The sequence below is a fragment of the Pongo pygmaeus genome, chromosome 2 (assembly GCF_028885625.2).
Source record: "Pongo pygmaeus isolate AG05252 chromosome 2, NHGRI_mPonPyg2-v2.0_pri, whole genome shotgun sequence".
In the NCBI taxonomy this organism is placed as follows: domain Eukaryota; kingdom Metazoa; phylum Chordata; class Mammalia; order Primates; family Hominidae; genus Pongo; species Pongo pygmaeus.
Genome location: NC_085930.1, coordinates 166,486,628 through 166,498,697, shown reverse-complemented (window position 1 = coordinate 166,498,697; position 12,070 = coordinate 166,486,628). Strand labels below are relative to the sequence as shown.

The following is a 12,070-nucleotide window of genomic DNA, read 5'->3' as shown; positions in this document are numbered from 1 at the left end:
GGGACATTGCTGAAAATATACCCAAAAATGTGGAAGCAACTTTGGAACTGGGTAACAGGCAGAGATTGGAACAGTTTGGAGGAGTCAGAAGAAAACAGGAAGATGTGAGAAAGTTTGGAGCATCCTAGAGACTTGTTGAATGGTTTTGACCAAAATGCTGATAGTGAAATGGGCAATAAGGTCCAGGCTGAGGTGGTTTCAGATGGAGATGAGGAACTTATGGGGAACTGGAGCAAAGGTGACTCTTGTTATGTTTTAGCAAAGAGCCTGGCAGCCTTTTGCCCCTGCCCTAGAGATTTGTGGAGCTTTGAACTTGAGAGAGATGATTCAGGGTCTCCGGAGGAAGAAATTTCTAAGCAGCAAAGCATTCAAGAGGTGACTTAGGTGCTGTTAAAGGCATTCAGTTTTATAAGGGAAGCAGAGCATAAAAGTTCAGAAAATGTGCAGCCTGACAATGTGATATAAAAGAAAAATCCAGCTGGGCATGGTGGCTCACACCTGTAATCCCTGCCCTTTGGGAGGCCAAGGTGGGTGGATCACCTGAGGTCAGGAGTTTGAGACCAGCCTGGCCAACATGATGAAACCCCGTGTCTACTAAATATACAAAAAATTAGCCAGGTGGCGTGGTGGTGGGTGCCTGCAATACCAGCTACTTAGGAGGCTGAGGCAGGAGAATCCTTGAACCCAGGAGGCAGAGGTTGCAGTGAGCCGAGATCGTGCCACCACTGAAATCCAGTCTGGGCAATAAGAGTGAAACTCGGTCTCAAAAAAAAAAAGAAAGAAAGAAGAAAAATCCATTTTCTGAGGAGAAATTCAAGCCAGCTGCAGAAATTTGCATAAGTAATGAGGAGCTGAATGTTAATCCCCAAGACAGTGGGAAAAATGTCTCCAGGGCATGTCAGAGATCTTCACAGCAGCATCTCCCATTACAGGCCCAGAGGCCTAGGAGAAAATGGTTTCGTGGGCCAGGGCCAGGGTCCCTGTGCTGTGTGTGGCCTAGGGACTTGGTGCCTTGCATCCCAGGCACTCCAGCCATGGATGAAAGGGGCCAACGTAGAGCTCAGGCTGTGGCGTCAGTGGGTGGAAGCCCCAAGCTTTGGCAGCTTCCACATAGTATTGAACCTGCGAGTGCACAGAAGTCAAGAATTGGGGTTTGGGAACCTCCACGTAGATTTCAGAACATGGAAACGCCTGGATGCCCTGGCGGAAGTTTGTTTCAGGGGCAGGACACTCATGGAGAACCTCTGCTAGGGCAGTGCAGAAGGGAAATGTGGGGTCAGAGCCCCCACACAGAGTCCCTATTGGGGTACTGCCTAGTGGAGCTGTGAGAAAAGAGTCACCATCCTCCAGATCCCAGAATGTTAGATCCACCGACAGCTTGCACCATTTGCCTGGAAAAGTCACAGACATTCAACAACAGCCTGTGAAAACAGCTGGGAGGAAGGCTGTACCCTGCAAAGCCACAAGGGCAGAGCTGCCCAAGGCCATGGGAACCCACCTTTTGCATCAGCGTGACCTGGATGCGAGACATGGAGTCAAAGGAGATCATTTTGGAGCTTTAATATTTGTCTGCCCCGCTGGATTTCGGACTTGCATGGGCCCTGTAACCACTTTGTTTTGGCCAATTTCTCCCATTTGGAACAGCTGTATTTACCCAATACCTGTATCCCCATTGCATCTAAGAAGTAACTAGCTTACTTTTGATTTTACAGGCTCATGGGCGGAGGGGACTTGCTTTAGATGACACTTTGAACTGTGGACTTTCAGGTTAATGCTGAAATGAGTTAAGACTTTGGGAGATTGTTGGGAAGGCATGATTGGTATTGAAATGTGAGGACATGAGATTTGGATGGGGCCAGGGTGGAATGATATGGTTTAGCTCTGTGTCCTCCCCAAATCTCATCTTGAATCATACTTCCATAATTCCCACATGTTGTGAGAGGGTCCCAGTGAGAGATAATTTGAATCATGGGGGCAGTTTCCCCCATACTGTTCTTGTGGCAGTGAGTAAGTCTTGTGAGATCTGATGGTTTTATCAGGGGTTTCTGCTTTTGCATATTCCTCATTTTCTCTTGCTGCCCCATGTAAGAAGTGCCTTTCACCTCCCGCCACGATTCTGAGGCCTCCCCAGCCATGTGGAACTGTAAGTACAATTAAACCTCTTTTTCTTCCGAGTCTTGGGTATGTCTTTATCAGCAACATGAAAAAGGACTAATACAAACATGGTAAAAAACAAAGTTAAAAGTAAGATTTTGTAAAAAGTGTACCATAAAATGCAAATCATAGAAAACTAAGTTAGCTATAATACTCAGAAAAAGTAGACTTCAGAACAATAAATATTACTAAAGAAAAAAGAGACATTTTATAATGATAAAGAAGTCAACTCCTCAGGAAGACATAGCAATACTAAATGTCTATGCACCTAATATAGAAACTTGAAATATATGAAGCAAAACTGAAAGAATTAAAAGGGGAAATAAGACAAATCCAGTAGTATATTCAGGATTTCAATGCTTCTCTCTCAGTGATTGATGGAACAGTGCTGTTAGCTAACTTCTTATTGACTCAGCAAGGATGTCTTCTTAACAAACAGTAGTGTAGAGAAGGCACAAAAAAAACCCCTATCAACCAGCTTGATCTAATTGACATTTATAGAACATTACACACATTATAATGTTCAGAGGATACATTCATTTAAAGTAAATGGAACATTCATCAAGAGAAATCACATGACAGGGCATAAAACTAGTTTCAATAAATTTAAAGTATCACAATAATACAGATTATGTTTTTTGGCCACAACAAAAATAAATGAGAAACAAATAACAAAAGATATTTGGGACATCTGCTTTCAACAGTGATAAGTTGGGATTACATTCACCATCATGCCTGAAATCACAAAATGGACAAAATATATGAAACAATGATTTAGGGGCATTGGACATCAGGCAATGAAGAACAGAGAACCTGGAGAAACCTCAAACAAAGGAGGTGAATGAACCCTATGATTACCCTAACTTATTGCCTGGAGAGAGTCTTAAGGTTGTGTTACAAATATCGGAAAGGCAAAATGTCAGGAGATCGCCCTGAGGAGAAAGAACTGGGAGTTCAGGGAGGCCACAGAGCTAGAGTTTGCAGAATAGAGTCCCAGCAAGGATAGAACTGCACAAAGAGAGAACTCTGGACAATCCCTCTCAAATCATCAACTAAATACTTATCAGTATATCCATGTAAAGGAACTACCTAAGATCAAGAGGAAAAACATCCTAAAAGATTAGAAGGAAAACTCTCTGGATCTCCAGCAGAGCCGGACTAGTGCCTGTTTTCACTATTCAGACTGGAAAACCTAATAACTCACAACACATTGGGTAGAGTACTAAGAAAAGTTTTGCCTTAATAGTGAGGCAAAATTAGGCCCATACAAAAAACTGCTCCCTGTAACATCAGGAAGAAGGTGAGGAAATCCGGTCTCACCACTTCTATTTAACATGGTAACAGAGGTTGGAGCCAGGGCAATAACACACAAAAAAAAGAAATTAAAGACAAACAGAACGTAAAGGAAGATGTAAACTGTCTTTGTTCACAGACAATGGGTTTGTTTATCTCTGAAGGAAAACTTACAGAATCTATGAAAACACTACTAGAACTAACAGGTCAGTTTAGTATATTGCAGGGTACAAGATCAATATATAAAAATCAAATTTTATTTTTACACACCAGCAACAAATAATTGAAAATTGAAATTAAAGTATCAATATCTCTTACAATAGCATGATTACAAATGTCAGTCCACAAATTCAAGAACCAAAAAACTGCAAGCAGTAAAATAAAAGAAAACCATACTAAGGCATATCAAAATCACAATGCTACAAACCAGTAATAAAAATAATAATGAGAAAAAAATCTTAAAAGCTTCCAGGAAAAATAACAACAAAAAATAACCCAGATACTTTATACACAGAGAAACTTCCATCCATACTTCATACTCTATACAAAAATTAATTCCAAATACCTCACAGGCGAAATGTAAAATCTAAAACTATGAAACATCTAGAAAAAAAAAACACAGAATAATAAATTTGTGATGCTGAATTAGGCAAAGATTTCTTGGGTAAGACACCAAAGCACAATGTAAAAGAAAAAAAAGATAAATTGGCCTTCACTAAAACTAAGAACATCTGCTCTTTGAAATACTTTCAACAGAGGGAAAAGACAAGCCATAAGTTGGGAGAAAATATTTGAATAATCCCATATTTAATTAAGAACTTGTGGCCAGAATATATAAAGGGCTCTTAAAACTCAATAATTAAAAAATTGTAAAATGAGCCAAAAATTTGAACAGATACTTCACCCAAGAAGACATATGGATAGCAAATGAATGTGAAAATAAGCTCAACATCATATAACATTATAGAAATGCAAATTAAAACCACAATGAGATACAACTACCCACCTATTATGATGTCTAAAATTAAAGACTGATCATACCAACTCTTGGTGAGGATTTGGAACATATGACATTCATACCCAACTGATGGAGTGTAAAATGTTTCAAGTACTCACAAAAAAAGGCTGGCTTAAAAATATAAATAAATAAAGCAGGCTGGGCATGGTGGCTCACGCCTGTAATCCCAGCACTTTGGGAGGCCAAGGTGGGTGGATCACTTGAAGCCAAAAGTTAAAGACCAGCCTGGCCAAAATGGCAAAACACTGTCTCTATTAAAATTACAAAAATTAGCTGGGCTGATGGCACATGCATGTAATCCCAGCTAGTCAGGAGCCTGAGGCACAAGAATCTCTTGAACCCAGGAGGCAGAGGTTGCAGTGAGCTGCAATCATGCCACTGCACTCCAGCCTGGCTGGGCAACAGAATGAGACTCTGTCTCAAAAAAAAAGCTAAACATACATATACTTACCTTATGATCTGGCAATTCCACTTGTAGGAATTTACCCAAAAGAAATAAAAACATACCAACCACAGAGTTGTACACAGATGTTCATCAAAGTTTTATTCATAATTGCCAAAAATTGGAAACAACACAAATAGATAGCTGAGTAAAAAAATTGTGTCTTAGTCATACAATGGCACCTGTTTAGGATTAAAAAGGAATGAATTACTGATATATCAACAAATTTGACAAATCTCACATACTGTAAAAGAAGCTAGCCTTCAAAAATAAGCACATACTTGATTTATAAACGTTTTAGTATAAGAAAAACTAATCTATGGTGTGAGAAAAAAAGATCAGTGTTTGTCTGGCTAGGAGTTCAAGGTGGTAGTATGACTGAAAAGGAGCACGAAGAAACTTTTCAGGTGAATAGAAATGTTCTATATTTTGATTGAAGTGGTTGTTACATGAAATTGTATATATGTCAAAATTTATTGACATGCATTTAAATTGGGTGCATTTTAGTACATGAGAATCATTCCTAAGTAGGTTTTTAAAAATTGAGGTAAAATTTACATAATGTAAAGTTGGCCATTTTAAAGTGTACAACTTACTGGTTTCCTGTACATTCATGACGATGGGCAACTATATTCTTTATCTAGTTCCAAAATATTTTCACCACCCAAAAGAAATTCCATGCCCATTAAGTAGTAATACCTCATTCCCCATCTTACTGCCCCTGGCAACCACCAATCTGTTTTCTATCTCTATGGATTTACTTATTCTGAATATTTCATATAAATAAAGTCATATACTATGGGACATTTTGTGTCTGGCTTCTTTCACTTAGCATAATGCTGATAAGGTTCATCTACATTGTAGCATGTATCAACACTTCATTCTTTTTTATAGCAGAATAATATCCCATTGTATGCATACACAACAATTTGTTTATCCATCATCTGTTGCTGAACATTTAGGTTGTTTCCACCTTTTGGCTACTGTGAATAGTGTTGCTGTGGACATGTATGTACATAGATTTGTTTGAACACATATTTTAAATTCTTTGGCATTTATATCCAGGAGTGGAATCGTTGGGTCATATGGTAAAGCTACTTATTTTTATGAGGAACAATCAAAATGTTTTCCAAAGTCACTAAACCATTTTTCATTCCCACCAGCCAAATAGTAGAGTTTCCAGTTTCCCCACATTTTTGTCCACACTTGCTACTTTCCATTTTTTTAAATTATAGTCTTCCTAGTTGATGTGAAATGCTATCTTATTGTGGTTTTGATTTGCATTTCCCTAATGACTAATGATGAACGATTTTGAATATCTTTTCAAGTGCTTATTGAACATTTGTATATTCTTTTAGAGAAATATCTATTCAAGTCCTTTGGCCATTTAAAAATTGGGCTGTCTGTCTTTTTGTTTTTGAGTTGTAAGAGTTTTTATGTAATATAGATACTAGACGCTTATGAGATATATGACTGGCAAATATTTTCTCCCATCTTATGAATTGTCTTCATTTTCTTGATAATATTCATTGATGCACAAAGGATTTTAATTTTTATGAAGGTCAATTTATTTCATTTTTCTTTGGTTGCTCAAGTTTTTGGTGTCCTATCTAAAAATCCATTACTGAGCCCAAGGCCATAAAAACTTACCCCAATGTTTTCTTCTAAGAGTATTAAGGTTTTGCACTTATATGCAGGCCATTGATCCATCTTGAGTTAATTTTTGCATATGGTGTAAAGTAGGAGTCCAATTTCATTTTTGTGTGTGCATGTGTACTTATCCCAGAAACATTATTGAAGAGACCATTCTTTTCCTATTGAATAGTCTTGGCACCTTTGTCAAAAATCAATTAGCCATATGTGTATTGGTTTATTTCCATTGATTTTTTATGTCCACTTTATACCAGTACTACAGTGTTTTTATCACTGTAGCTTTATAGTTAAGTTTTGAAGTCAGAAATTATGAGTCCTCCAATTTTATTCTTCTTTTTCAATATTGTTTGGCATTTTGGAGCTCCTTGCAATTCTATATGGCTTTGAGGATTAACTTTTTCATTTCTGTAAATTAAAAAAAGGCTGTTAAAATATTCATAAGAATTTCATTGAATTTGTAGATCACTTTGGGTAGTATTGCATCTTAACAATATTAAGCATTTTAATTCATGAACATAGTCCTTTCATTTATTTAGTTCTTTGATTTGTTTCAGCAATGTTTTGTAATTTTCAGTGTACAAGTCTTTTATTTCCATGGTTAAATTTCTTCCTAGGTATTTTATTCTTTTGGAAGCTGTTGTAAATGGAATTATTTTCTTCATTTCCTTTTCAGATTGTTCATTGTTGTGTAGAAACACACTGATTTTGGTGTTGATTTAGTACCCTGAGATTTTAGTAACTCATTTATTAGCTATAGTATTTTTTTAATTTTCTATATACATAGAATCATGTCATCGGTAAAAAAAGATAGTTTGGATGCCTTCCTTTCTTTCCAATTTGGATGCCTTTTACTTCTTTTTCTTGCCTAACTGACCTAGCTAGATCTTCCAGTACAATTTTGAACAGTAGTGGTGAAATTGGATATCCTTGTCTTATTTCTGGTCTTAGAGGGAAAGTTTTCAGTCTTTCACCATTGAGCGTTTTTCATAAATTCCCTTTATTATATTAAGTAAGTTCCCCAGTGTTTCTAGCTGTCTGGGTATTTTCATGATGAAAGTGTTTTGGATTATGTCAAATGCATTTTTTAACATCAATTGAGATGATCATGTGGCATTTTTCCTTTGTTCTATTAACATGGTGTATTACATTGATTAATTTTCAATGTAAAATTACACTGAATTTTATGTTGACCCACCCTTGCATTCCTGCGATAAATCCCTCTTGGTCATGGTGTACAATCTTTTCAATATGCTGTTGAATTCAGATTGCTAGTATTTTGTTAATGACTTTTGTATCTATATTCAGAGGGGTATTGATCCCTAGTTTTCTTTCCTTGTGGTTATCTTTGTCTGGCTCTGCTATCAGGTTAAAATGGGTTTCATAGGATGAGTTAGTTGTCTCCTCTTCTATGTTTTGGAAAAAATTTGAAAAGAACTGATGCCAATGCTCTTTAAATGCTTGGTAGAATTCACCAGTGTGGCCATTTAATCCTGGACTTTTCTTTGTTGAAAAGAAAACAACTTTGATTACTGATTCAATCTCTTTACTTGTTACAGATATGTTCAGAATTTTAATTTTTTCTGAGTCAGTTTTGGTAGACTGTGTGTTTTTAGGAATTTGTCCATTTCATCCAACCTATTTAATTTGGTGGCCTACAATTGTCCACACTATTTTCTTGTAATCATTTTTATTTCTGTAAGGTAAGTAGAAATGTTCCCACTTTAATTTTTGATTTTATTTTTTTGTACCTTCTCTTCTTTTTTTAGTTTGTTTAGCTAAAGATTTGTCACTTTGTTGAATTCTTCAAAGAATTATCTTTTGTTTTTGTTTTGACCCTCTTGTTTTTGTGTTCTCTAATAAAGCCATTTTCTAAAAAAATGGTACGAAAGGTACAGAGGACAGAAAAATTAATTTCCATTGACTTTTGGACATTTGTTACAAGAATTGGGATATAATTATGTGATTAAATATCTTTTTCTTAAAAAAAAAAACAGTCTTATTCCAAAACTCTCATTCAGACACAAATATTCAGACAGTTTCAATCTTTCTAAACTCTTCTAAATTGTTTGCTAGTATAAAACGAGAAAGTTCACACATCTCACACATCACACACAGCAATATCAGTCCACCACAGCCAGTAAGTGCTAGTCTATGAAGCATGTTAGTAGGCTCTTGCGAATATTTCATATGTGCCATCCTGTTGTTAGAAATTCAAGATGCAATTTAGGCATCAAAGAATATACTTACATTTAGGTCAGTCCAGCTTTCTGACAAGGATTCATCTACAAATTACACAGCCACCATGGTAGGGTGGCAAAACAGATTTTGTTATGGTTGTTGATAGTTTAGGTCACCCTTAAAAAATCCGCTGGCATTTAAAGTGCTAAACAGGTTTCCGTAAAAACTTCTGTAGCACTCCTTCCACAGTGATGTGCTATTACATTAGTATTTTCCCAGAAATTCTAAATAAAATCCAATCTTGGTAGATCGCAATCACCAAGAATCAAACACCAAAAAGGTAAATAGTACTCACTAGAAATTCTGTACTGACTCTCTCCCTTGCTTAAAAAACACACTTTCACAATTTCCTCAGACCATGTAAGAGCAAACTTAACAGAAGTCACCGAATGAAAGACATTAATTAAGACAAAGTTAGAAGTATCAGATAAAGAATTTTCATAGCACACACAAAAAATTTTATACTCTGTGCTATACTATTCAAATATCATATAGCATCCTACTTTCTATTCTTCTCACTGACTTCAAGAGAGTCTTGAACTCATAATAGGGTGCAGGCACGAGACCTGGTGATGTCTGATCACCATGTACAAATTGCCAAGCACACAGACATCAATGACAGACAATGTAAGTCGAGCATCATAAACATTTCTACTCCTGTGGTCAGTGTTGCCAGTTCATGGGCTACAGTCTAGCATGAGGATCTCATCCAGAGAGATTTCCACTTTTCTTTATTCTAGGGCACCTCAGTACATACCTCATCTCCATCACACACGGTTCCAGGCTACAGTTTCTGGTTCTTGCAAGGAAGAGAAATTTTGTGGGATGGGGAGAAGGCTAATGGTCACTATCGACTGACACAGAAAAAAGAAAATTTTCCCACTTGCTTTTGCATTTTTTTTTAATTTTTACAAGGGAATTCTCTACCACAGCCTTGAAGATCACATATAGATAACAATAGGTCTGAGAGGGTCATCCATTGGCTTGTTGCTATAGGGTCTTATCTAAAGCCAGACAGTGGAGGGCTGCCTTGGGACCCACCTTGGGTAGGAGAGGAGCTTAGAAACTAGGATCTGAGATAAGGTCCTTCCTGACAACCCAGAAACAGGCACTGGTGGGGCCAGGAATCACAGGCCACCTTGCCAAGGCAGTACACCCAGTTCACATCTTACTCCTCTTAAACCTCTTCTGCTACTAGCTTCAATTTTGCATCCTTCTCTCCTAAGATCTATTTTGCAGGCAAATACCAGAGGGCTATGGCCAAATATAGCTTGGAACTGGGTAATTTTCTGAGCTTTGGTTGTAAATTTTAAAAATTGATTGTCAATATCTAAAAACAAGGCAATTCCAAATATCAGTAGAAAATTTGGGCTTGTCTTAGAAATGGGAAAATCTGGCAACTGGAGTAATTTTTCCACAACTGCAATGGGCTGGAGCTGAGAAGGAGCTTCACCTTCCCTGAGTGGAAAAAACACAAACTGACCTTCCTCGGCTGCCACACCAACAACACAAAATTATGTGACCAAATGTATGGTGTTTGTTTGTCCCCAGACACCAAACAAGCAAGAAAGCAATTCTGTGCAGACATCAGCTAGGTGTCCTCTAATTCAGTTCAATTCTGACACTGTCTACCTGGAAATAGTGTCAGATTCTACAAGTTGAAGGCTCAGTTCCCAAGACTGTCCCGTCCTTTCGGATGCCAATTGCAAGCTCCAGGTTGCTTTACATGTGCTTGTGACTGGAGTCCCCATGACTTCCTCCTCAGAGTCCACTAATTTGTGACAGTGGCTCACAGAACTCAGGGGAACATTTAACTTATGTTGGCCAGTTTCTTATAAAGGATATTGCAAAGGACACCCATGTACACCACATAGAAGATATGCATAGGACAAGGTATGGAGAAAGGAGCACAGAACCTCTATGCCTTCTTGGGTGCATCACCCTCCAGGAACTTCCATGTGTTCAATTACCTGGAAGTTCTCCAAACCCTGTTCTCTTGATCCTTTTACAGAGACTTCACTGGACAGCGATAATTGACAACTGTATAGAAATGTGACTGGACAAAAAGTGCATAATCTAATACTAATAGACTGAATGGACAAGCTCAGCAAGGCCTTTTCTGTTCAGATTCTTCATGGCCTCTCTGTATACATTCCTTCCTTCAGGTATGGAGCAGGACCCCTTCTGAAATGAGGGTCTTATGACCCACAATCAGACAAGATAAGTCAAAGAATTTCTTTACGATCAGCTCCTAGACAGAAAGGTAAGGGATAGAGTATATTTTTAGTTTGAAAAGCCTGCCTGGGGGAGAAAAAGAAGCAGGTGAAAGGCAAGCAGGAGAAGGTCAGAGAGAGAGATTCTATTTACTGAAGCCAACTTCTGAGGCCTAAAGCACCCCAACATTATAACAAGGGCTATGGGAGTTATGAGGCAGAAACCGTAAATAAAAACTAATGTGTATAATCACAATATCGTACCTTCTAAGACAGGTCAAGTGCTCTCTGGACCTATCAGTGCTTGAGTTTGCAGTGTTGACTCTATAGTTTCCTACAACTTTCATAGCTTCCACAGCACGAATGTAGAAGACTGTGTAAGGAAGACAGTATTTTCAAAATGGGAAGTATGGATCTCTGTGTCTTAGTAAAATGGCCCGGTATGAATCTCTGGTCTCCTATTCATCTTATTTACTCAAAATCTTTTTAAAACTTACCTTGCCCACTTGCTGAAGGAGTATATATATATATATATATATATATATATATATATATATATATATATTTACTTTTTGCTCCTCACTTCATTAAAGTTATGTGTTAAACTGCTACAGATAACCTTTTTGTCTTGTTAATTTCTCTCCTTTCCTGAAAAGCCATCATACTGCCATATCTGAGATATCTGTGGTTGGCTTTCCCCGTCTTAGTAATACAACAGTTTCTTTCTCAGTGTCAGAACAAGGGGAAAAGCAGGCCCCAAGTCTTCCAAGTCAGATAATACTCTTGTTTCTATACTCCACTCTGCTCCTTCCTTATGATCTGGCATAAAACATCAACATGGCTCGCAGAATTAATGGGGGGCATGGTTCTACTTTTAATAAGGCACCAAATAATACTTAACTGCCATAAGAAAATTATTTCTATAAAGATGTGAATGATAAAGCAACAAAGTTTAGAAGGCAAAGCATTAATTTGGGGATAGGACATAGATCTAGTTAAAACTTTGTCTCTGCCATTTTTTATCAAATGATTTTATTAAGTGAAATCCTGAGCATCAAT

General features: G+C 37.4%; 1 protein-coding gene across 1 annotated transcript in view; it reads right to left on the bottom strand.

The window, feature by feature from the left end:
* Positions 1 to 11,358, bottom strand: part of LOC129033724 (putative uncharacterized protein SLC66A1L) — a 39,848-nt gene extending 28,490 nt beyond the window's left edge. The window contains exon 1 of the mRNA XM_063661416.1: positions 11,276 to 11,358. Within this exon, the coding sequence (XP_063517486.1) occupies positions 11,276 to 11,358 (83 nt within the window). The remainder of the gene's footprint in view (positions 1 to 11,275) is intronic.
* Positions 11,359 to 12,070: the final 712 nt, after the last annotated feature.